The sequence below is a fragment of the Anthonomus grandis genome, chromosome 8 (assembly GCF_022605725.1).
Source record: "Anthonomus grandis grandis chromosome 8, icAntGran1.3, whole genome shotgun sequence".
In the NCBI taxonomy this organism is placed as follows: Eukaryota; Metazoa; Arthropoda; class Insecta; order Coleoptera; family Curculionidae; genus Anthonomus; species Anthonomus grandis.
Genome location: NC_065553.1, coordinates 15,253,590 through 15,281,261, shown reverse-complemented (window position 1 = coordinate 15,281,261; position 27,672 = coordinate 15,253,590). Strand labels below are relative to the sequence as shown.

General features: G+C 31.2%; 2 protein-coding genes across 8 annotated transcripts in view; one reads left to right on the top strand and one right to left on the bottom strand.

The window, feature by feature from the left end:
* Positions 1 to 27,672, bottom strand: part of LOC126739256 (triple functional domain protein) — a 288,570-nt gene that overhangs the window by 8,526 nt on the left and 252,372 nt on the right. For 5 of the 7 annotated variants that reach the window (XM_050444845.1, XM_050444840.1, XM_050444841.1 and 2 more), the window contains 11 exons: positions 26,593 to 26,686; positions 25,205 to 25,353; positions 24,825 to 24,908; positions 23,796 to 23,951; positions 17,828 to 18,060; positions 17,590 to 17,768; positions 17,323 to 17,531; positions 16,247 to 16,456; positions 14,052 to 14,314; positions 5,644 to 5,778; positions 4,423 to 4,579 (listed from right to left, as the gene is read on the bottom strand). In XM_050444845.1, the coding sequence (XP_050300802.1) occupies positions 4,423 to 4,579; positions 5,644 to 5,778; positions 14,052 to 14,314; positions 16,247 to 16,456; positions 17,323 to 17,531; positions 17,590 to 17,768; positions 17,828 to 18,060; positions 23,796 to 23,951; positions 24,825 to 24,908; positions 25,205 to 25,353; positions 26,593 to 26,686 (1,869 nt within the window). Of the gene's footprint in view, positions 1 to 2,669; positions 2,957 to 4,422; positions 4,580 to 5,643; positions 5,779 to 14,051; positions 14,315 to 16,246; positions 16,457 to 17,322; positions 17,532 to 17,589; positions 17,769 to 17,827; positions 18,061 to 23,795; positions 23,952 to 24,824; positions 24,909 to 25,204; positions 25,354 to 26,592; positions 26,687 to 27,672 lie in introns of those variants that run through there. The other 2 variants (XM_050444847.1, XM_050444842.1) reach the window with 2 other exon arrangements.
* Positions 18,738 to 20,339, top strand: LOC126739267 (uncharacterized). The gene is made up of 2 exons (XM_050444870.1): positions 18,738 to 19,075; positions 20,129 to 20,339. The coding sequence occupies exons 1-2, from the start codon at positions 18,774 to 18,776 to the stop codon at positions 20,292 to 20,294; spliced, it is 468 nt and encodes a 155-aa protein (XP_050300827.1). The 5' UTR covers positions 18,738 to 18,773; the 3' UTR covers positions 20,295 to 20,339.

The following is a 27,672-nucleotide window of genomic DNA, read 5'->3' as shown; positions in this document are numbered from 1 at the left end:
CCTTAAAAATCAAAATTAGAACTAATTTAATAAACTGAATTAGCCTCCCTATATGTTGGAATTTGCAAATAAAATACTACGTATTTTCTTCCAGCATTTAATCTGCTTACTTGGTAAAATTTATAAATAAACCAAGAATGCCTTATCTTTTAAAAGCAATTTTTTTTCATTATTTTTTAAAAATCTTGTAGACAAAAAAATAAGAGTATTTCTTTATTGTATTTGGTTCCTGTTTATTCAGATAAAAGATTTGTTTGTGATATTTTCCATAAATACAAGTCAGTTTCAAGCAACAAGATCGTTGCATCGCGTTGGTAAATATGGGTCGCCCAAAGTATTGTAACCCCGAAGAAAGGCGTCTAATTTTGCAATTAAAGAGTCAAAATAAATCCTATGCATTTATTATAGTTTTAAAAACACAAAATAAAACGGAAAATGTTTCTGAAAATCGAGGCCGTCCAAGAAAAACCACACGGAAGACTGATAAGCCTATTGTACGCGAAGTCAGTAAATAACCTTTTTCCACATCTACCCCTATAAAACACAACTTAAGCCTAAGTATTAGCACTAGGACGATAAGAAGACGTTTGCAAGACCAAAAATTATATGGTCAAGTGGCCAGAAAAGTCCCATTTCTAAGCAAAAAGATTATAAAACAAAGACTGGCATTTATTAAGAATAATTTAAATGAAAATTTTCAAAGAAATTGGTGCAACATTCTTTTTAGTGATGAGATGAAGATCAACTTATTCAGATCAGATGGAAGATGATTCGTTAGAAGGAGGAAGAATGAAGAATTAATCCTAGAAACACAATAGACACAGTTAAACACGGAGGTGGAAATATCAAACTGTGGAGCTGTTTTTCCTACAATGGAGTAGGTCGCATATTTTGGATTAAAGAGACCATAATAAAAGAAATTTATTTGGATATCTTGGATAGAGTCGTGGCTACCTTATGCCGAAAAAAACATGCCTATAAGGTGGTTGTATCAACAAGATAACGACCCTAAACATACGGCACGGATTGTTAAACAATGGTTTACACAAAATAGGGTTTCAGTTCTGGAATGGCCATCACAATTGCCTGACCTTAATCCTATTAAAAACCTGTGGAAGGAGCTAAAAAACTGAGTAGCTTGTAAAAAAAAAAACGAATAAGCAAGATTTATAAAAGGAAGTTCAGGAAGCTTGGTATTCCATCCCAGTTGAAACATGCCAAAAGTTGATCGATTCGATGCTACGAAGATGCGCAGCCGTTCTCAAGAATAAAGGTGATTCTACCAAGTACTGACTCACTTATCTAATGCTGTCGTTTGTTTTGCGGTACATTGTAATTATTTTTATTAATTTTTTATGGCCATTTTTGAAAAATACTCTTATTTTTTTGTCCACCATAAAACGTGTAAGAAATAAATTATTTATTTATACAAATATGAAATTGTGTACTTTGTACAATTGTGAAATGTTGTACAAATATAAAATTGTTAGTGTTTTTTTCTCTACGTAGCACAATATATTATTAGGAATATTCAAATAAAACCAGGCACTCTTATTTTTTTGGCCACCACTGTATATCACTTTTTAAATTTTAATATTTAGGTGATATTTTAAACACATATAGGGTATGAATATTTGAATAACAAATAATTTATTCTATGGCGTTTAATCACCTCTTAAAATTCAGTAACACATTTGGTGCAAACCCTGTATATATATATATAATAAATTGACTAATATACTTATTAAGAAACTATAGCTAATAATTTATAAAAGACCAAAGGACGGATTGTTGTGCCATACACAGACTTGTTATAACCAAATATATCTAAATAAATTAATAAATAATTCATGCTATAGTGGTATATTAACGTATTTAAAGCATAATTTTAAACTAAAAATCCATTTTTTGGTTTTTAAAATGGAGTTAGTTCGTAATATTAATTTATAAATAATGATACATGCATTTCATACCAACACCCTATAACAAAAGACGTATTTTAAAACACTACGATACTTTTTTTGGTAAAATTATTATTTCCTTATAAAAAATATTAAAAATCTTTTAACGATATTGTAGATAAGATTTATCAGATTTCAAAAATAGTAAGTATTTTTCTAATGAAAGCAAAGAGTAAATTACTCTATAGCAAGAAAAATGGAGGAAAGGCATTTTTTTTTTCTTAAGAAAGTAGGATCTTATAAAATAAGAGTAAACAGTTTATTGTAAGATCACGATAAATCACATTTATTTCATAACATACAAATTTACCATTTGCTTCATATTATTTGCAATATGATAATAATATTACTATTTGTTATTGAGCATATATTTACTCAATTAACTTCAAGTTTCATACTCTGGTTTTTTATTGTGATATATTTTAGTCTTAATTAATACCAGAAGTAATTAAACCTTATGAAACTAAATTTTATTTCAACGCAACACGTTTTTCTTCACAATTTTAAATAATAATTATTCCATTTTAAAAGAAGTTCTATAATTAAAAAAATACCGTTTGTAATAAAGTACGTCTTATTTAAACAAATCAACAAAAATAAAATCCATGCTCACCATTATTAGTCAAATAACCCCAAAAACATCTCTGCAAAAGCATTTTCGGGAAAAAAAGTAACTATTCTGAAAATCCTTCAAACAAAACACAAACGTAAAATAAATGAATTTATTTTAATAATCTAATAAATAACAACGCTTTCAAACCATCTAACTAAAAAACTTACTTATTTTACACATTTTTAGAGTCTCTAAACAAAACTAGCTCCTTTATATACACACACACGACCGTTCATTTAATAATACTTTTTGTTCATAGTTAAATACACGTAATTTAAAAATAATATTTCACAATTATTTATGTTATCACAGCTTTTAGTGTTAGTTTTTACTGGTCTGTTTAACTGGAAGATAAGAGGATTTCAAGCGCATATTAGGTTACCTAGGAAAAAAGAAATTCTTGTTAGTTATAGTGTGGTGACATGCTACATAACATATAATTGCATTATGGGTTAAGTTCATTAGATAGTGTATTCACGATGAAAGGGACAAATGAATTTAAAATTCAGGTATTTTTTTCTTATTCTCTTATTGGGCCATATCGATAAGTACTGCGACTTTTGCATTTCTTTGAAATGAAAAAATTTTATACAGCATGACTCAAATAGAAATTATGGCGTCAAACATTCATTTTTTTAAATAGAACACCCTGTATATGATAACGTTTTGGTATAGCAAACCATGCTTAAAGTCGATGGTTTGTCAAATCTAACATACAAAGATTAACGAAATAATATGAAATTTAAAAATTTATTCTAGTTTTATTGCAACCGATTTTTAATCTGTTTTCAATTTACTTCAATGCATTTCTGAAGTCTGTAAATAACTTCGAATTACACATTTTCAATGACAATTTCGGATCGATTAGCCTATTTTCTTGTCGAATTCTTTGCTTTAGATCATCAACATTATTTGGTCTATTCAATAAACTTTGGACTTCAAATAGAAGAAAAAATCAAATGGGGTTATATCCGGTGTCCCTGGTCGCCACTCAATCGGTATATGGTGCGTGAAATGACAACTACAAGATGACAATTATACTATATAGTAATATGACAATTATACTCAAAAATGCATAACCAACCGTTATTAAGTAGATTCTTAAATTGGAAAATGTTCTAAAATAATAAGGTCTAGAAATTACATAAAAAATTAATGTTGGTATCATAGTTTCTATTTGAGACACTCTGTACCCAAAATTTTCATTGCAAAGGACACATTGAATCAAATTTCAAGTGTTTCGTTAGTTTTTTAAGTCATATTTGACAAATCATTGACTTTAGGCATATGATTTGCTATACAGAAAGTATTCATTCAACATATCACAGAATTAAAAAACATAATATTCAGGGTATTCTATTTTTAAAAAATTAATCTTGACGTCAAAGTTTCTACTTGAGGCACCCTGTACAGAAATTTTTAATTTAAAGAAAATGCACAAATGACTACTAATCGATGTGTTCAAAAAATTAAAGAAGAAAAATAAACCTGAATTGTAAATGAATTTGTTCCTTTCATCGTGAATGCACTGTAGATATAAAATAAAAAATCTCAGGCTTGTATTCTACAATTATAGTAAAATGCAATTTTAAAATATACATAGGGCTAACTAATCTCTTTTTATGATTGGAAAACCTGAAAAATGTCTTCTTACTATTAAATCCTGCTTACCTAGATGACCCCAAAATTGTTCGAATATAGAAAAAGTCCGTTGATAAAAAAAGAGAACTTTTGCTGAGATTTTTTAATTTATATCATGGACATAAATCAAAACCATTAATAAATTAACTAAGTGTGTTTTTAAATTATTATTATTAGTTTAAATAATAAAAAAAAACCGTAACCTACCGAATTTTGTCCACCCTCGACCCACCTCCTGTGCAAATCATTCTTCTCGCCATCTTTACCCGATCCCGTAACGCTCGTGTCGCTTTTGTGTTTATTTCTTCCCAAACCCCAAATTCCTCTGCTCTTATGATTCCCGTGTTTATGGTCCGAAGAATCACTAAAAAAGCACCACAATTTTTTTCAATATTGATTAATAGTTTTTGGATGTTTAATCAGGAATATCCTTTCTTGATTAAACATTCTATCGGAATAAACATATATTGTAAAAGACGTAAAAAAACTCCTCCAGGTGCGATGCAATGCTTATTAAAAATTGTTACACAAATCTGAAATAATCTAAAAGTGTCTTTAACGACTTGAAAGAAAAAAGAAATTACTGTACAGGCAGTAACAAAATAAAATCATGTGTCTAAAACTTTGTCAGAATAAGGTTCCGCATTTAACAAAAAGCTTATAAAGAAAAAAATATAAACAACTTTAGACGTGTGCAAATGCCTTTAACTGCCTAGAAGAAATAATAAATGAAATCATATTTCTAAGATCAAATAAGAACTCGCTTAAGAACTATTTGGAAGAAATCAGCCGTGGCTTTAAAATGTTAATGCATTCAACTGGAAGAAGACAAAAATTGCTATAGTTGCCTGGAAAAAATAAGAAACGAGCTTACATGCCTCAGACTTAATCGGGAAACTGTTCAGAATTCAATATACTGATCTATATCAATAACTAATTCAGTTATCTGAAAGAAATCAGAAATAGTTTAAAGTACTAAAAGCCTAGACCAATTTTTAAAAATATAGGCATTTAACTATATTTCTTTCAGACACCTGAAGTTTTTCCATTTTTCTTACAGATAATTGAAGAACTTATCCCAACCGTAGAATAAGCTTTACACTCATTGTTTTTCGTAAATTTATTCCCTATTAATTATTGAATGAGAAAGGACATTTGGGTTGGATAGAATATCTGATTTTCACTAGATTCTGAAATAAAATGATGGTCTCGAAGCTTATGTCAAAAGAAAATGCTTGTCATAAAAATATATATGATTTTTTTAAATTAATAATTTGGAAATTCAGTATGTTTAAAAACAAATTTTGGGTAATATATTAAGTTAAAATCATATGTATCTAAACTTTTTTGAGCGTTTTTTTCCAACCAAAATATATTGTATCATTAAAATAATATTTATAAACCACCCTACAAATCACTTATACCCACCTTGGACTAAGCTCACTTTCTGAAGGTATACCAATAGTGTTGGCCTTATGGATATAATGAGGTGGTTTTCTGGGTGATTTTATGGGGCTGGTATCATTAAGTTCTCCTTCTCTTCGGATTTCCCAGGGAAACTCACTAAAGTAAACATAAAATTATTTTTGAATTATGCAGTTTTGTTTTAAAGTATTATAATTAAGGATATAATGCAACGTTTTTAAATAATGTATTTGTGACAATAATAAGATTTTTATATTTTAAGAAATTTGGTGGAGATACTAGGACACCAATCCTTGATTTTAATCAAACTTCATTTGCTTTTTGTACTCCCTTCAGATATATCTAGTTAAACTAAAATTAAATAAAAATGACAAAAATTTTAAGCTTTTTTAGGTCACAGTAAAATCTAAAAAGAACTTACTTACAAATATTTTGGTATAAACTGATTAGTTGTGCTTCCTTAGCCCTTTGCTATTACTTTATAACTTTTATAATAAAATCAAATTTAATAAATTTGAACACTATCATAGGAAGTGGTTATTATGTTTAGATTTATTTAATAATATAACACAAAAATAGTTTTCCAACATTCAACTGACATCAAAGAGAGTTAATTTTTAAGGCCCTTTGATTTGATCATATAAATAGATATTTTTACGGACTATAGATTTCAACAAAAATGTCCATGTATCTCACATCTCATTAAAATGTATTTCTTCAGCATTTCTCGACTTTCTAATATTTATTGATTTAATTTTTTTACGCCTTTAAAATATAAATACTTGTAATTACTTTAAAAGATTTCTTATTACATTAAAAATAAAGAAAACACAGTTTACAGTTAAATTAGACTTATAATAACAAACGAACGTATCTACACTTTTCCTTCATTAAGGAACAAAAAAAGTAAATTTTTTAATTGCAATATTATATTCTTTAACATTTCTTAGGCTATGAATAATCTGATCAGTCAGTTTTTTCTTGAATAGATATACTTTAAGAACAATAAGTTTAATACTATTTCTCAGAGCAGTGTCTATACTTATTCATTTAATTTGTAATAGATAAATATTGTAGATGCAAATTCCTGCTGATATAAATGTCAATGATTTTTAAAACAAATTGTCATGCTGCTATAGATCATACATAGATAAACAATAAACTTTTAAAAAATGTAGGTCACTACTAAAATAAGCTTGAAAAACAATTATTTTTCCTATAAATAAGAATCGCAAATTGCATAATCGTTTATCACGTGAAATTAGATGTGTTAAATTTGATTCTTTTTGATCCATTGAATGAATGCTAGTAAGCAATGTAAAAATATCTTTAAAAAAATAAAAAACTCCATATAGACTATTTGATAATAACCACCAACAAGCAAAAGAGATCTCCAAGGAAATAGTCATATGGGAAAATTACATCCGAGATTTATTTGCAGATTTACGAGAAGTGCAATCTACTAGCAATATTAACGAATGTACCATAATTAAATGTAAAGTTGAACGTGCTATTAATTAACTGAAGAATAATAAGAGCCCATGTCCAGACAATATTTCTCCAGAAGTTATTAAGTTAATTGATGAAGAAAACGTGGATGTCTTCCTAAAGCTACTAAACTAAATATATACCTCTGATGAAATTCTAACACAATGGCTAGAGTCTATATTCATTCCCATTTCCAAAAAGCCGAATCATCACGAAAAAGCCTCGTGAAGTACTGTTTAGCCTACAAATTCTCAGAAGGCTCAGAAATGCATGGACCAGCAAAAGAGCCTATGTATATGTTTTATTGACTTCGACATGGCTCCACATACGGTCTCCTAAACCCTCTTGTCAAAATGGGAATCGATGAAAGGGATATCCAATTAATAAGGAATACTACATCTGCGAAAATAAACATTTGTAAAGGAGTTCGACAAGAATGCATATTGTCACCGGTCCTTTTTAAAGTTTTTTCGGAAAAGTTTAAATTCGCACTAAAGAATATTTCAGATGGAATCAAAGTAAATATTGGGGGAAACCATCAACACCACAAGGTATGCTGGTAATACGGTACTAATGGCCGAGACAGACGTTGGTCCGAGATATGGTAAATCGTTTTAAATATTTGGGTTCTTTGAATGAAAGAGACGCAAACCCCGATAACGAAATAAAGACACATACTAAATAATTGAAGGAAAGTTGGGAGCAAAAAGGAGTTTGGGAAGAAAGCCACTGTTCTGGATGCGAAACATCAGAAACTGTATCTGCCTAAACTTCAAGCCAGTAGAACGACACAAAATAGACACGCATTTGCCAATGTGATCGCTAACCTTCATTGAAGACGGCAAGGAAAGAAGAAGAGATACGGCCAAATGAAGAACAATATAATTATTATGCCTATAATTGTCAACCTAGCTTGTATTGCCAGAAGTACTATAGTACTAACTACATATTTTATCAATAAATACACTGATGATATAAAAAAAGCAAATTCATTGATAGATCTAAAAAATAAGTTAAGCTGTGGCTTTTAGTAAATGTAGGGAGGAAATTTCTAACTTATTAAAATTGACTACAACTAGCACTTAGTTTACTTTGCGGTAAAAACGAATTTTAATTTATTTACTTAAATTTATTATACCTATCTAAAATTTTTGTCTAATTTAATATGGTCTCCTTGCCATTTTCTTTGTAATTGTAATTAATTTATATTTGTTTTGTAATACTCTTATTTTATAAATTCTAATTTACGTTCTAATTTTAGGGCTTGTTTATATTTCATTGTATATTATTATTTCGTTTTTAGTTTTAGATTCAATATAGTATTAGTATTTGAATAAGCCCGTACGGGCTCTTGAACTATAGGGATTTTCTGTTTCTGTTCTGATTTCCTTTTTTCCTTCCTTATGTTTGTCATTACTATTATTATTATACTTTGTTAAAAGTTAAAAAAAGAGACTCAAAGAGAGCCTCAGTACATCCTTAGAACAATAAATTAAAGCTGGTAAAATGTCTCTTGTATTTTTTTAAAGAAAATTTTTCTTGATTTAATTATGGACTTACATTGTTTCATATAATATCAAAAATTCTGTAAAAGCAAAAAAGCAAAAGAAATCTGTAAAAGCATTAGCAATATACTGGCAACCACTATATTAATATACAAGAATATACGAGGGCAGCACTAATACCAATATTTTAGCCTCTACATTTAAGATACTTTTTATGCCTGAATTATTGCATAATATTAAGGATATGTAAATTTGAAGATGGACAGTACTCTTTATATTAAAAAGAAAATTCAGCTCCACCCGTTCATTAAACTTTGCTTTAATAGGTCAAAACTTGCCAACAAACCTTGCATCGTATCCTTAATTTTAAATATATGTAAACTCTAAACAAAACACACACAACATTAATACAAGGCACAAAAAAAGCAAAAATTTCCTGTAATATTTGAGGTATGATAAATGGCAAAATAATAATAAACAGTGCACAATTCAAATACATCAATATTGTGCGATAAACTAATTAAATAAAACATAAAAACACAACAGCAAAAAATTCTATAATTGACTTACCAAAAAAATTCAATTGATTTAAAATAAAAAATAATATAAAAAGTGAAATAATAACAAATAAAACGTCGATTTTTTATTTTCACTTTTATTCTATTGAAAATTTTTATCATATGGCATTGCCTTAGCGCAATGGAAAATATTGGAGTTATATATTATTATGTACAAACATCATAATTATCTCAATTATTTACAATAAATAAAAATAACGCTTAAAACTAAGTATACTTAACATGCATATTGATTATTTATTTGCGTGTGATTTTGATTTGAATATTATTACTTTGTCAATTGGGTAAGATAAGAATTATTATATTTTAATTTGCAACAGCTCCTCCAGGTATACTTTTATTTTCGCAGTTTTATCATATTTATAGTATTACTTTTTTCATGTAAAATATAGAAATATTTTTGAGCAGTCCACAAAAAATTGAGCAACTGTACGGTAAGCTTCCTTTTTAATGTTACTTGAAATGCAGGAGCCGTGCAAAGAACAAAAGCGAAATCTAAGTGAGTAAACTAAGAATTAGTTTTAAGATGTCCTGGTTTTTACAAGCAGTACAAACATCACACACGCAAACTTTCGGTGAATCTTGTGTGCCAGATCTATTCAACCAATGATACATTTATTTTCACTTATCCGCTACAATTCACAAATAAAACTCCCAAAAACTAAAACGATACATCATCTATTAAATATTTGTCACGACATGTTACCGAAACAATATGCACGAGAACAGATATATATAGAAAAAAAAGTACTTTTTGATTTTATCTTTTTTTCAAAGACCTCACCATTATTATTTTGCTTTCTTGAGTCCCTGTTTTAGTTTAACGATATTAACAGATCAATGTATTACATTTTATAAATATGAATAATTGGTATAGAGTATGCAGATTAGCGGATTAAGAATGATATCTTCCTTCATGGGCGTAACCTTATAGTAACTTTGATTTCTTAAGATTTATTTTATGATTTACCGATGTATAATATGAAGCAAAAAGTGGTTATTTTTCCCTAAGAAAAATCTTTCGGAATAATAAGTATACACAAATAATTAAAAAGATAAAACTACTGTGTAATCCTTTAATATTCTCACCTTAAGAATACATTTATCTGTTAATTTTCCTATTCTTTAATAGTACTAGCATTTTTAAAAAAAAATACCCATACTAACGTCATATTTCGATTTTTGTATCACAAGCCCAATATGATTTTGTTCCTCTACTTACATATTATTAAATGGGATGTATTTAATTATACTTAAATATTAATACTATCACAGAAAATAACTTTATATAAACTCATAAGTTACCTGAGGTGACTTTTCGAGCCATGCATAAGTTAAAATATGTCTACGGGTTAAAGCTTTTACACTCTGGTCAAAAAGTCACGGTATTTTTTTGTTTCAAAAGAATTTTGAATTAAAAAATTTGATTAATCTACGTATACTAAGATCTAAGCCTACATTATAAGTTTTGATAGTTGAAATACAAAAATTCTTTATTATATAATCGGGTGGTAAGCGTTAAACTATATATATATGCCATCATGTAATTAACGGATTTATGGGTTAAATTAGAGGTTATATTACTCTCAGGAAATTTTTAAAGGTCGGTTTTCTATAGTTTAAAAAGATACTTTCTCTTTTATTCTATCTTTAAGCCAGCCCATATATTAAAGAAGGATAAAAGAGCCAAGCTATTTAGAAAAACATTGTATAAGGGATAATAGGCACTTTTTATTTACTTCGAGTTAAGAATAATAATTCAATTGTATTCTACCTGTTATTTGCACTTTTATTATTTCACCTCTAAAAATCTTAACACAACCAAAATTACCTAAAGATTTAAAGACCACTTGTATGGTATATTGTGTGTAAATGTGGACATTGTATTTAAATAAGAATGTAAGGTGTACAATGTAAATTTCTTGAATTTCTTTGGTTTAAAAGCGAAGCTCTTCGTTTGGTCGTTTGCTTGAAATAATCTTCTTTTTCAGAAACTCCTTTTCTATAATATCCATAATATATTGAACTACAATAACTTCATTATAAGTAATCATATTGCAATATCGATTCTCATCTTTCTTTAATAGATATAATATAATTTAGTACACCAACTTTTGTGGAATTTAATTTTTCAGAATTTTTACTATTGCATTTTATATGCATGCAAAATATTAGATTTTTTTTCGCTAGCTTCACACACATTTTTAAATAGATTGTCACATGTCTCTTACTCAAGACTTTGCATCGATTTTTCTTATTTAGTTAAGGTATTGAAGGCAATATGATCTATAGCGCCCAATATTGCCCAGTATCTTCAATCAATTCTATTTTATTATAAATTGAATATTTGAATAAATCAAATAAGTAACAGGCAACATGAGGGAGCAAAGTTGACAGTGTTCAAGACAAGTAAATGTAACTTAGACGATAGTTTTGTATTGTGTGCATTGTAATAAAAATTACACTCCTGTGAATTATGAATTTATAAAAGTATTCGACTTATAATAACATTTTCTTATTAGATTTGAATTTAGCTTTACTGTTCACTCGGTGTAGTGCAGAAGTACAGCAAAGATTGGAAGCGCAAAGAAAATTCAACACTGTATTTCACCATGGTTGCAAAGATTTTTTTTTGTATTTTCTTAAGCGTGTATTTTTTGTTTGTTCTTTAGACATATACATATTTTTTTTTTAATATTTTCATATTTTTTCTTTTTACACTTAATATATTTTCAGTTTTTCTAAATGAGTTATTTAATTAAAATTTAAATTAAACGTAACTTCGAATACGTTTTACCACACAAGAAAAGGAGTCATCCTAGATACGTCATATTATGTCCAATATATGAAGTAAAATGTCCTAAGAGTACGTACATATGAGTCCAGTGGAAAATGAACGTCCTATATACGTCTATGGTACGTAATACGTCTTTTGGGATACCTACTGTGGGGCATCTTTAGCACTTATCTGTGCTATTTCAAATATAATTGGATCATTTAGATTATGCCCATCTATAAGACTACCTAGTTTTGTTTTTATGTATAATAAAAAAATTTACTTTGTAAGGCTCTGTTTGAAATAAGTCAGACATGAATTAAAATACTTTTTAATGACATTTTAACTGTGACTGGGCTAGGTTTGCCTCCGCTACCATACAAATTGGGAAGGAAAACAAATTGTGTGTTGTTTGAAGATTTTTCGTAGCAACATATGGAACCTTACGTTTTTATAATGCGTAATATGAATTATATTACGTAGAACAGCGGATACAGTGAGAAAGAAATCAGTAGTATATGCCATTTCAGCAGTCAGGGACCCGTGGACGAGTGAACATTGCGCATTTGTTGTCGAGGCGTATTTTAAAAATCACGACTCGGTGATTAGTACACAACGTCTATTTTGTGCGCATTTCAATATTGGACGTCACGATTGTGTTTCATGCCGTAACACAATTAAATTATGGGTTCAAACTCCAGCAAATATTAAGAGGGTGTTCAGCAAAGTCCTTGTTGTTCAGTTAGATGACAAGCGATTACCCTAAGGCTTTCCGAAACAACAGTTCGGGATTACATTTTTACTCTTACAAATTAGCAGGTGTTTAAGAATTGACAGCTGAAGATTTTTTAAACCGTTTGAATTGTTGCAATCAACTTCTGAAACTTTTTGATGAAAATGCCTTAGGTGGCTTAATTATGTCTGATGTATTTCGAGAAATAAGCAGAAAATTTGCTACTGGTATCCAGAAAATCTCAGGAAACTCCTCCAATGACCACCTCATAGTGGCAAAGTTACTATTTAGTACGGAATGTTCGTGATTCGGTATAATTAGCCTCTAGTTTCTTAAGGACGATGCAGGAAATTCTGTCACGGTCAACTCGCAACCTTATATGGAAATGTGAAGCATATTTTTGGAAGCAGAGCTTCGTCGACGACAGATCGATTTAAATACTGTTTAGTTTTAACAAGATGGCCCCACAGCACATGCAGCTCGACTGCGAGAAATGTTTCCGAGTTTACTGGAGATATATTTTGGCCATCGGGGTCTCCTAAGCTCACGGCTTGTGACTATTGGTTAGGGGTTATCTTAAGAGTAACGTGTATTTAATGACATTAAGTACCAATGAATATTGTAAAGAAAATATATAATATGAAATTATGAAATTAGCGCAATCCCGCTGGACATACTACAGCGCGCATTGGGGATTTAGCGAAGCCCTTTGTAAACCGTGTGTCCTCAATGAAAATGATATCCATTTGCTTGAAATTATGTTTCATGAATAAAATGACATATAATATACTTTCGATTACTTGTATGTCCAAATAAAGATCTTGAGAAATAATCTTTTATTTACATATTAAAACTCGCCAGATTCATGGTGCGTACTCTGTAAAATACTTGAAAATATAAATTTTTAATTGCGAAATTAACAATCTTCAGTTCATTTTAACGAAAGGAATAATTACAAACGTGAGGAACTAATTTTTTTTAAAATGATGCATTGTTTCATAACTTTTTTTTACTATTTTAATCGACATCATATATATTAGCAGTTACGAGAATACTATCATTATCACTTAAAACAATTACTCTGTATTAATAAAAGATATAAAATTGTAGATCATATTCTTCAATGATTTGAATTATTTAAACAAGTTAAATATAAAAAGGCCAAATAAATACATGATAAAACTCAATGTATCCCAACTAAGAAAACCGACCTAATCCCACCACCTTAACAAAAAAAAAAACAAAAACTGAAAACCATGTTAGATTATCAAACTGAAACTCATCAATGCTAGCCGTCCAAGTTCAGATAGGCTAGCTTTCTTGATACTCACGATTGGTTGTTAGTCCGTTCTTTAATATACGCGATGGGACTCTCGATCGCCTTAACAAAGTCATCGCGCCTTTGCAGGATCTCCTTAAGGGTTTTCAGCCATTCTACGCGTAACTCTTCGGTGGCTGCGACACACTCGAAACCGGTGGTCGCCGAACCGGAGGTTTTCGAGATGTCCACGAGTGCTCCAGGATTATTGTGTTCCGTCGAAGTGATGACAAAGCTGCCGTCCTCCCGGATTTCTCCCAGGTTCATTTTGTTTACCTGAGAGCATAATTAAAAAATATATGGTTGACGAATTTCTGTTAAATTACTTATTTAATTGGTATTATTTCACTATCTAAATTAATCTACATATTATATAAATGTAATTGCATGTCCGGAGTGTCATCACGCCTAAACTGTGCTCCGAAATAATACGTAAATGAGCACACTTATGTGTTTTTGCCCGAAGATTATAGACATAGTTTTAATCGGCTATTTATCGTCGATTTTGCAATAACATTACGCGAATGTTGAACAATAAAGTAATTTGATCGTTCTCACGCAGCGCCCTTTGCTTTGCGGCGTCATTCGGTACTACCTACACAAAGTCAATAATTCAATCTACTACACGCACGAACTTAATAAATATACCTGGACTGCCAATTCAATGGAAAGTAAAAGACCACTACTAGGTGTCCGCCATTTTGCGTGATTGTGTCCTTTCGATGTTGGTTACTCTGACAAATTTCAGTTGTGCCAATTGTAGGGAAACAAAACGATTAAAGTTTTTGGGAGGTTATGCTGTAACTTTCTATTGTGTTTACAAAAACAAAATAGACAGTTACATTTAGTTAAGAATTTAAGATAGTTAGTTTCGAGTTATTCGGTTTTCAGAAACAGTGAACCAAATACGTTTAAATAAGGATGGTGATACATTATCCACGTATTAAATAAGGAGGAAGCTACATCGCCTGTTGCAGACGATATTCCCAAGCGTGTCGTTTACAAATCGCCTAAAACTAGGCCAATCCGCCAATCCGCTACACTCACAATTAAGAATGTTATTTAGAATCAGTCATATCGAGTGATCGTGTCGAGTCGTGATTTTAGAATCCCAATGATGATTAAAAAACAACGTTCAATGAAAAAAATAAATTTAGTTCGTGACAGGTCACACGTCAAATGTCAGCGTTGTCAACTTCATTACCGTTATTGAATATATTTTTTTGTTGGCAACACTGAAAATGTTCAGAGTGACCAACATCAAAAGGACACAACCACTATAAAAATGGAAGGCACAGTGGTCATTTTTGGGTATGGTGGCCATAAGCATTAGCAGTCCAGATATATTTATTATTTACGTGACTACACGTGAGCGCATCCTAGTAAAAAATAAATTACAAAGAAAACACAGATACCTATTATGCGCAATTATTGAACAAAAGAATAAAACATACCTAATTGTCTTCTTCTAATCAATATTCTGCCCTATTATTTTTTTTCAAATAAAATCATTTACTTGAGATAAGATCGATTTTTTAATTAACTACAATTTAACCATATCCAAGTGGCTGATGAGGGGCGCAAACGGATTACATTTTTAATATAAAACATTTATAATAAACAGAGGTGGTGTTCTATTTGTTTTTGTAATGTTTTACTTTTTTTTTAAGAAAATGAATCTGGTTAAAAAGTAAATACAACCCAACTCAATATGTTAAAAACCAAAAGTTTTTTTGAGGTAATTTGATGTTTTTTCGGAGAGTTTCCCTTTCAGTATTATCGTAAACTTTTGCGTAAATTCAAGAAAAATTAGGGTTTTGGTTTTAAAATTTAGAAAAGTAAATAATTGTGTTTATTTTCTTAAATTTTACAGCCGATAAAGATATGATGTCACCACATATTTTTTAAATTTCAATACGTGGCTTGTAATCCATTACATAAATAAGCTCTTATTTTAAGTACGATCGTAGAATTTGATGGTATTCTATTAAGATATTTTAAATGGCGACCGTTAATAAGTAAAAAATTTAGAGCCCTATATAGGACTCCGAACTTCGATTTTTAAGTTTAGAATTGCAAAAAAAAATACAGAATTTGAAGTGTACTATTCAAAGGAGCGTTCAAGAGGCGTACCTTCCTGGGAAACATTACAAAAGTAAAAAGAAACCAATAAAAAAATAACTATTAAAACCTATAAGTTGTTCTTACCTGTATATGAGCTTTATAAATATAATTGGGGCTAGTAAACTGAGTTTTCTTTCCAACGATTTCCGAGAAAATGATGCTCTGTTCAAACAGGAAAACTTGCATTTTATTGAAGGTTTTTCCCAAAATGTTTTGTCCGGGAGAGTCACACACACTGAGCACACCATGCAGTAAGAGTTTTCCTTGAGCGATCAGTTTTGTAGACGTAGCTTCCTGTAAATAAAAAATTATTACTATTGATTTTATTGTTGTGTGTTGCCTAAAACTTTTTAACATAAAGTATAGCTACTCTGCAATACCAAGTTTGAATTAAAACCATATAATGTATGAAGCGTAAATTTTGTAAATGTTTTCTGAGACAATTGCATGGTTGTTAATGTGGAAGTAAGGAAACCAATTTTTTAATCCAAGCATTGACCAAATTTTAAATTAAGATTAATTCAATAATCCTCAGGGCTCTGACATTCTCTGACATTATTAAGATGTGCTGCACATCTTTTTTAAGATTTTAACAACACTCTCTCTGCTTTTCTCTGCTGCTGACTCTGCTCAATGCTTCCAATGTCAATGTTGGAAATATGACAAAAACGAAAAGTTTTTATTTCCATGGAACGAATATTAATAAAGACTCGCCCATCAAAATGTGCCAATATTTTAAAAAGATGCGTCTAACTTGGATTTAGCTTTAACAGATTTATTAGATTTTATAAAAATCATGGAAGAAAGGCTGTAGCAGGCTCATTCTCACAGTTAGAATAAAATTATATTTTTTGTAAGTAAATGGGTGAACTATTTGAAAAAATACAATTTCTAGATGATCCAGGTAGTAATAGAGAAAGTAAAAGAGATATATAGAAAAAGGCGAAAAAGTTCAATTTTCGTTCTCATATTTAAATCTGATGTATCGTATAGAATGGTAATTGTGTAAACTGCATGAAAACATCTTTTATACAATTGTTAGTATATTCAGGTGATAATAGAAAAATTTTAATTTAACACTGTAATTTTACATAAGTAAATTAATAAAATTAAAATACCTGGCAATATCCTAAGACCTAAGGTTAGTTAATAGCTCTTACCTCAAATCCTTGTAACCTTCCAACGTCCATCATATCATTAGCATTCTTAGGAATGATTACGCTAATTTTGTAAGCAGCTCTCACATTATCCAGCTCGTTCACCAATCCAGCCCTTTCCGTGTATTTCAGGAATTCTTTAAGTAGCAGGTTGTATTTTGTTATCCTTTGGACGGGTTTAATTAGGAGGTCGAATAGTTGTAACTTATGACCTATTATTAAAATAAATTTTATAATTTTTATTTAGCACCGAATGACCTCTATAATTACCTAATTTCCTTCGTAACGCTTCAAAATACGATTCCATATATTCGCTCACAATATGATCGGATATCGGTTTATTTTTACAATAGGCATCGTACATGTGCAAGTTCCTCTCGTGTTTCTTGAATACTTCGCCGAGTTCTTCCGGTTGTTTTTGGGCGGCCTCAAGGGCCGGCAAGAAATGTCTGTAAATAGATTCAATTAATAACGGTTTATTTTTAAATAAAATATTGTTTCAGGTTACTTTTTGTGCCAATTGTATATTCGCTCGATGTTTCCAAACACCATTTTGTCTTTTCCGTCTTTAAGATCGTCCGGCATGGGAATCTCGCAGTTTGGGTCTCTCATCGTAGCAATATAACCGTCCACTATAAGGGACAAGTCTGTTACATATGCCTTTTCCGTATCCACGAGCTCTCTTAGCACGTACTCTCTCTGTTTCATGTAATGCTCGATCCTGGTTGGGTCTACTTCATTCTAAAGGATAAACAAAAAACATTATGCAAATGCAGGAATTAAGCCGACTGTATTATGGTATAAATTAACGGGTTTTAAATAATTTTTATTTGGAAATAGGCCTTCGCAAAATGTAAAACTTGACTTTGCAAGAAAAAATTACGTGTCGCAACAAAAATAATAAGAGAAAAAAAAATTCAAATACATACATACAAGGGGGGCTGATCAAAAACTGGATTTTTGCAAAATAGTTATTTATGTAACAAGTGTGTAAAATGATCCTTTTTTTATGAAAGTGAAACTTGTCCATTCCATGTGAACATTCTCATGAATAAAAAAATGGAATTTTACACAGGTGTAACATACACATTTTTTCTACTACCGGAGAAAACATGAAAAAAAATCAAAAATACTAAATTACTTTATAAGCTACATTATTATTTTATGATTAGGTATAATGTATAACAAAATTAAGTAATATATTGAATTGCATTAGTTGAACTGCAGTATTTTCATTTTACCTTAATCTAAGGGTAAAAACACACGAGGCGGTTTGCAAGCGGTTTGCGCCGCGACGGCGGCCGGTGGACCGCCGCTCGACTTAAAACACACGCGACGGCTTTTGCAACTACGAACGGCACGAAAAATTACAAGATCAGTTTGATGTTGCCAAGCTTTGCGTGCAGTTTACAGTTTTTTATTTATCGTGAGCAAAATGGACTCCGACAGTGAAGATGATTTTTTATTTTTGTTGGCGGCATCGGCACTGGCATTACGCAAAAAACCAAAAAAAAAAAAATAGAACGAAACGTAAGCTATGGATACATCCCATAGTTATGGAAAGAAACAAGAAGGGATATTTCAATACCATCTATAAGGAGATTTGTGAAGATCCGGAAAATTTTTTAAATTTCACCAGAATGTCAAAGGAATCATACCAGGAGTTACTTTTATTGATACAAGAGCCATGTACAAAAGCTAATACCATTATGAGAGATAGCATATCAGTGCAAGAAAAGCTTTTGATAACTTTAAGGTAGGTGATGAATTTATACCTATTTCTACAATTTTTGTCTTTATTAAATTATTGGTTATACCCCGTTTGCCTGCCTAATGAGGATTTAGTTACGTACTCCACATCTACTCGAAATAGTATTAACTCAATGGAAGTCTTAAAAAAACGCCTAAAAATGAACTAGATATAGATATAATATATTTAAACACAAACAAAAACTAAATTAAACTTATATGCCTATAAACTCATATGCTCTAAACCATCAAGAGAATATGGTGAGAATTGGGATTCGGGTGGCGCAACTCGTTGTAGCCCAGAAGGCCCTGGCTGATTCTGAAGGTGTGGTGTTGAGGTTGGTTGATGTTGTTGTGGTAGTGAATTCTGTGGAGGCAATGAATGTGTATACCATGATGGTGGTTCAACGTGGGGTTGGAAGTGACTAGGTGGTTCGGAGAATGTAGTAGCATGATGTTGGTGTGGAGGTGGACAAATATGCCTATTTAATAAAGCCATCAATTCCATTCTGACCAACAACTTGTTATCAACTGGAATTTTTTTAAAAAATGGCAACAATGACAACAAAAAATGCTTGTCATCATCCACACTTTCTTTTTCTTTCATCAGTTTTCCTTTTTGAATAAATATCGGTGTGTGTTTGAAGAGCTTCACACAAAACTGTTTCTACCGAATCATTTTTTTTCTTCTTAATGCGCTCTTCACCATAATGCTGTTGTTGCTGCCTTTTTCGGGATTCCCGCTTGGTTGTATTTAGTTGATCTGGTGGCTCTATCGATGCATCTTCATCTGTACCTTCCTGAGGCGTGGCTGCAGTCTCATCATCTGTGGCTGCCAATTCATGTGTTGCATCGAGCGAACTCTCTGTTGCCCTTCTTTGGACCACATCCGACAAAAATGAGAGCTGTTGGGCAAACATATATGGGGTTTTTCCTTTCCGGCCTTGCCCAGATTTGCCTTTACTTTCGGAAAGGTGTTTGGAATATCTGTCCCTAACATTTTTCCATTTTTTTTGTAGCATAGGACCTAAAAAATTAACGAAATTTTATGTTTTTTCAGGTACCTAGCAACTGGTTGTTCATTTGTGGATTTGCTCTATGCATTGAGAATTGGAAAATCTACAGCAAGTTTGATTGTTCAAGAAGTTTGTAAAGCACTATGGGCGCATGTTAGGCAAATGGCTTTTCCAGTTTTAAATGCCGAAAAGTGGATGGAAATCACATGACAATTTGACAGTTGATTCATTTAGCAAAGGGAATCCAAGAGCATTAAATGGCCGAGATAAATTTGCAAATTATTTTGTTAATATTTATCCACTTGAGTGGCAAAACGAATCAATATAAACTATATGTATATTATATCATTATTATTAAAATAAACGTACCTACTTATAGCATATAATATGTACATACCTATAATTTTTTTTTCCTCAACAGAAGCAGCTGCGCTTAGAAATTCTGTAGTAACTTCTTCCCATGCCTGTTTTTTTTTTATTCTGTTTGAATAATTATCATGACGCATATCCCAAATCGCTGGCCTCAATTGAACCTCAGTAATTAATTTTTCTATGTTGAATTCCCTGGTTTCCATAATAAATGAACAATTTTCAACACTGCACAAAAAAAAACGCACCAAAAAACCGTACGTGTGGTTTGCAACACAGAAGATAAGTAAATGATGTGCCGCGGTAGTGCCGCTAAAGCAATAAAAACCAAGCGGCGTGCCGGCGGCCCCTGGTATCGAGCAGGGTACGCGCGTCGGACGCCGCGTTTTATGGGATTAGGCGGCGCCGTCTGTTTCAAAGCTCACAAGTCCCATAAACGAGGCGCCGAGCTCGACCACGGCGCGACAACCGTCGCGGCGCAAACCGCTTGCAAACAGCCTCGTGTGTTTTTAACCTAAGACTCCACTGCAAGTATGGACCATTTCTTCAGTATTATTCATAATGTTAAAGCAAATAATTTTTATACCTAGTATTAATACCTAATATTGTAATATTAGTTTTAAGAATTTTGTTTTTATTTTGACAATAACAGGTTAAAAAAAAAACCTGTTGTTAACTAACATATGATCAATTTGCCTATGGACAATGTTACTTGGAATATTGGCTGGCGACTTGTATATACTCTTCTCCTTGGCAATTTGTAGAATGTGTTTAATACTACTAATTCATTGTTTTCTGCAAATGTCTCAAGCCTCTATTATTTCTTTGTCCTAATCCAAACGGTCCAATGAAAACTGTTATCAACTCCACTACCAATTTGGCATTAAAATTGCTGTTTTACGACATTATTTCGTGCATTGGGAGTCGTTGTACTACGTCTTCTGTTTACCTGATAAGCTTTTACTCAGAGTAGCATTGCTCTGCCGAAACAAAATTAGGCACATTGGAGGATGTCCAATATGCCTTGCAACAACTCCAAATTTCAGATTTCTATCTGATGTTCCTGAATAAAATACTGTGTCTTGTTCTTGGCTATACTTCCTACTCCTGGACTTCTCATCTTGCTCATTCCCATTATGTCCATATTTATTATTTTCATTTCTTGGAAGGTGTTGTCTATTTTTCCTGCTTTTGTCATGGTTTTAACGTTCCAAGTACATATCCAATTTGTTTTGGTTGTACTATTTCTTTACTACAGTCACTTAGATTAATTAAAGTGCGTGGAAGTGCGCTGGGTAGCGCACTAGGTCTATATACTAATTATATTCATAAACTATTAAAAATCATTTTTAATAGTCTATTTACTGATGATACTCTGGGTCTGGTTTTAAAAAAAATTGTAGCAATATTAAAAGATGAGATATCTATTCTGTATAAATTGTTGTGCATTAAAAAGTTAAAACTGAATGCTCAAATGACAAAATGTATGGCATTAGAGTCCAAAATCAATTGTAAAAAGTAAATTGTAAAATCTCGAAAAATAATCATTTATATACAATGTGCCTTTGTATGGATTCTTTGTTTTAAAAAAATTTTCGAAAACGTCGCCTAAAAACGCGGACACCCCGTATAATAGTATTTACCTTTTCCTACCATTAAAAAAAAACCACCAGTAACAATTAACAACGACAATTAACAGCGACTCTACAAAGTTGCTTCGTTTCTTGGTTACAGGGTGTTAAATAAATCGATTTTATTTAACTCACTGTAAGATATATAATAAAGGGCGCTCCATATACACGAAATATCTTGGTAACGGTTACTTTTAGCGGGTTTTAACAAGAGTACAGAGTGTCCCATTTTGGGGACTTTTGCGGGTATATCTCCGTTATTTTTAGAGATAGAGAGTTGCGGTTTTCGCGATGCCGACAAAATTTTCATAGTCCTTTTATTTTTTTAAGATACAGGGCATTTTTGAAATGTTTGCATTTTGGGACCCCCCTCTTATCTCCGTTATTTTTAAAGTTTTTGTAAAAGTAAAAACTCATTCTTATAGATTTTTTCCGTGGACTCTAGTGGAAGTAGATATATATTTTTTATATAGATATAACATCCTATATATTTATAGTTCATAAAATTGGCCTTTTTTTACCTTTTCAAAAATATATAACAGTATGGACTTATTTTAAAAAATACGCAAATAACTAACAATTTTTTAAATTAAATGCATAATTTAATAGTAGCCAATGAATAACAATAATATACAAATAAAAAGTTACAAATTAATAACGACAAATGGGGAATTGCATCATTCTTTTTTTTTTGTAATAAAAGAACATAAAAAACAAATATATAAATTTAATAAACACTATAAGAAAACAACCATATAACAAAACAACATTTTTACAAGAGATGTTCAAAATGACAACCATCTTCTCTGATACAAAATTGGCACATCTTTGTAACCCTTTCAATAGCATTCAAAATAATAATTTGTGTCCTCAGATTTTGAAATGCTAAATGAATTGCGTCTTGAAGTTTTATTAGATTATTGCATTGTCTTTTATACACTTGATCTTGTATATACCCCCATAAAAAAATCTAAAATCGAGAGATAGGGAGACCGTGGAGGTCATCTAACAGGTCCGTTGGTACCTATCCATGTTTGAGCAAAGATATTTTCAAGAAATGCCCTTACTAGCCCAGTTATGACTTGGAGCACGATCTTGTTGTAGGTAGACAGTGTTATATTAGGGTATATTATATTTTCCAGAAGTTCTGGAATAACTTCCTCAAGTATGTCTAGGTACCTACGTGCTGTAAGCTCCCCTTTCAAAAATTCGGTACACTATTTGTTTTACTGTTTTTTACTTAAAAGCGTTAGGAAAATTGTTTCCTTGACAAAAAAAAAACACACAAAAAAATTATGGCCATTTTACACCACAGTCCAGTATGGAGCGCCACAGTAAAAAGACGCACATTTTCAGGTTTCTCATACCAAAAAACCGCTATAATAGGTACCAATTTTTAAAGTAGTATGTCGCAAAATGTTAAAAAAATTAAATAAAATCGGTTTTTATTTTTTAATTTTAACACCCTATAACTAACAAACAAAGCAACTTTGTACTAGGGTAAAAAAACTAAACTTTAAATCAGCTTATTTTGACATTAATATGTTCTAGGATTGCGTACAGATGTTTAAGAGACATATAACATGTGCCCCTGTATTGTAAATTTACAGAATCGGCTTAAGTTAGTCCGAATTCCGTTCTAAACTTCGCTTTAAACTAGCCTAATATTAAGTTCAGATCGTTTAAATCAACCTAGTCTTTAAAAACTTACCTGTCGGTCACTCTCATCTCCGCTATAAGCGGACGCCCCAGCCTCATTCGAAGATGAAGCAATATTCTTAATTTGTCCGTCTATACTATACTCGGAAATCGCTTCTGAGCTGCGCGTATTTCTGAGCACCGAGTGTTTGTTTTCTGAATGTTGTTCCTGCGAAACCACTTTTATGTTATTTGATTGAATACTGTGTTACTAAATAAGTTACACTATGCCAAAGAAAAAAAAAACAATTTCAAGTAATTGGTCACAAAGCCCTTTAAAATCGAAAAATTGTTTTTATTTTTATATAGCAGTGCATGAGAAAAACTATCTAACGAAATATAAACAACACATCGTAAAGATTTATGGTGAGTCTATGAAAACATGCAAGGTTCCGGGAAAATTGGAAAAATAAACTGAAATAAAAAGACATAAAAATGATTGATGCGAACTTAAAGCTGGTAGAGTCATGCAACCCGTCGGTACATACTCACGACATCGTATTTTCGGATTACTTTTTTAGGCTTATATAAATATTTTATCGTTTTAGAATTTACTTAAAGTGCTTTTTACGTAAGGAGTTTTTACAATTGTTAAGACATGCTAGAAAACTAATAAGATTACCGTGCATTTAAAAATAATCGACTGTAATATAAAAAATAGAAGGTTTTTTTATTGTCGAGTGTAGGATTGAGTATACAGGGTGTCCCAAATTTGGCGGTAAAATCGTGAAAGATGCGTGGGTTAAATTATGGCAAATATGTATAGTTTGATGCTTATTAAAATGCCATTTAAAAATAAGTAAAATATTTGAAACCGACACCCTGTACTTGAAAAATTAGATAGTATTTCTTGAAAACAAGAAGGGTTTAATACATGATATATATTTGATGACACTTACACTTACTACTTTGATAATGTTGCCTGTAGAAGGCTTGGAATACTTAAAAACTTAACATAAAAAACCTTCTATAATTTGAACTGAAAAAGAACTACTTAAAAATTAAAAAAAAAAAGAAACATTCACAACTACACAGTTCGCACCATTCTCTCCTTGACTATTTGCTCAATTTCAGCCAAATCGGCGGACGTGGCTCCCTCTAACGATTTTATAGTCAGGCTAGATACCTATACGAATAAGAAATGTGTGGTTATGGTAAGAATGAGATGATGCAGCTTTTGGGCTAGACTCACTTATAGCACATGAGTAAACCAGAAATAAAAAAAAAATTAGTTAAAAATACTCATTCGGCCACTGAAAGTCTATCCACTTAAATGCTTTAGGCAATAAAGATAAAAATCTATTAGAAAAAGATCTGTAGTCCTTGTACATTTAAGTAAGTCATATTAGATGATATTGAAAGGTTAACATCGATATTAACAAAATGTACAAAATGTAAATAGAGAAATAGGTTTAAATTTACCCTCTTGCTGGGATTTTCCTGGATTTCAGGAATGCCTGGTACCCCTGGGGAAGGTTGAGGAACTAAAATGGATTGACCGTCAAACGGCTTCATAGGTGGTGGTAATACACACTCTTCATCTTGTTCATCTCCGTTTGCGATGTCTGGTCCTAAAAAGGTAAAATTGTAAATTAAATGACACATAAATATTATAAGAGCAGAAGCAAAATATGAAGAACAGATATCTAAGACCCAATTCGGCTTTAGAAGTGCTGTAGGGATATTTTCGATCCAGGTGTTTTTTCCAGCAATGCAGACATATCAACTGCGATGTATACATGTGTTGCAAAGATTATAAGAAAGTGTTTGTTCAAGTGCGGCACACGAAAATGATGGAAGTTCTGCAAAAAGCTGGCCTGGATGGAAAAGATCTCCAAATCATCAAAAATCTCTACTGGAATTAGATGGCTTTTATCAGGGTAGACAGAGAGACAACAGAAGAGATACAAATATTACGTAGTGTAAGGCAGGGATGCATGCAATTTCCTTCGAATTTTTAATCTATACTGGGAATACATACTTACAGAAGCCTTGCAAGATATTGAACTGAAAGCCTGTTAAATATAGAACTATTGAATAACATAAGGTATGCAGATGATACCGTTAATTTTGCAAGCAACCTACTTCCTTAAAGGACAGTGTTACATCATACAGTCAACAAGATGGTTTGGAAATAAACACCAAAAGTTCATGATAATCAGTAAAAACTAAAACACCCGCGCTATTTTATTGATAGATAAAACTTCTTTATAAAAAGTCAACAAATACACGCATTTAGCCACAAACATAAATGATAACTGCAACCATTCTGTGGGGGTATAAACATGTATTTAAAAAGCCAGAACAGCATTTGTCAGAATGAAAAAAGTCTTTACAAACAAGAAAATTCGCCTATTGCGATGCTACGTATTTTCGATCCTTTTTTATGAGGTCAAATCGTAGGCCCTTACGGAAGCCTCTTCCAAAAAACTTGGGCATTTGACATGTGGCTGTTTCAAAGAATGCAACGAATACCTTAGACAGAGAGAATAACCAACACCGAAATGCTAAGAAGGATAGGAACGGAAAATGAGAGCCGATATGTCCTTTTGCAAAAGATCCTCCAAAGCAAGGTAGGAGAATTACAGAGGAGTGGAGAGAAGGAGAATATCGCGATTGAAAAATTTAAGAATGTGGTTCAACCAATTAATCACTCAACTATTTTACACTGCTGTTAACAGTTCCAATAGCCCATATCTGGAATGGCTAACACTCTAAGAAGAGAAAGATACAAGCGATATTTAATCTATTCAAATATTTTTTTAACAGTTTATACAAAATTATCTGTACTCATATAAAATAGGAATTACCTAATGATTTAGCTCCTTTTAATGGTGTATGTCGGTCATCGTCTTCTTCTCCTTCTGACACTGACGATTTGTTGCCCATATCTGTTGCAGGGACCTGAAATAGAAGCGGTCAGATTAGAAGTGTAATAAAATATATGCATTTCTACATAGGGGTAATGCACACCGGCTAAAAATATAACTAATTTAATACAGCTGTAAATAGCAGTGACGAAGAAGAAATAAATAAAAGAGACTTGACAATATCGTTATACTGGAGTTCCATTCTTTACGAAGTTACTTGTAGTTTCAGGAGAGATATTATAAACAAAGTTCTACTGAGATTTGACTATTTCAAAGAAATGTTCTTTTTAAAATGTTTAGTATTGATGGCTTTTTAAATTCAATTTATTCTCTACATTGTAAAATTCAGATCAATTTATATCTATACTTATGTAAGGATTATTTTTTTACAGAACTTTGAACACGCAATAAAATGTATTAGCTAATCAGAAAAAACCTAAACCAATATTAAATAGAAATATTTACAATGAATATTGCACTATCTAAGAATATTTAAATAAATATGATAATCATTGATTATATGGACTTACATACTACGATTTAAGACGATTTAACATAATATTGACTAGATTATAGTGAAAATAGGAGTGTCAATAAAAATCACTTTTGACCTCTGAGCATAGCTTAAAATCTCGAAAAGAATATAGTTCACTGATATCTATTTAGAAACATTAAAATCTGAAAGGAATGTATCCTCATCACAAAATTTTAAAACTTCAATATTAACGAAAATACCTTATTCACCTTTGATCAAAAACATTGAAAGCAAATTAGTATATTAAAAATTGTGAATGCATAGACTACAGTAATGATATTTTTGTAATCCACTTTTGATGATATATCTCTAGAAACGTTTTTCTCAATTTACTCAGAAGGCTAGAAAGCCTGGATAAATTTCCAAAGCTGACGAAAAGCTGCTGGTCCCATTTTTCATGAAGTCAGGTTTTAAAAATTCAAAATGCTACAAATCAGGGGAAAATACAAATGACATATTAAAAATGGGAAACATTGGGAACTTAT

What these genes read in the sequence shown, in the direction of transcription:
- LOC126739267 (XM_050444870.1), top strand. Translation starts at nt 18,774, where the DNA reads ATGATTTTTTATTTTTGTTGGCGGCATCGGCACTGGCATTACGCAAAA. An exon ending in AAGCTTTTGATAACTTTAAG is followed by an intron (nt 19,076 to 20,128) that starts GTAGGTGATGAA and finishes ATGTTTTTTCAG; the next exon opens with GTACCTAGCAACTGGTTGTT.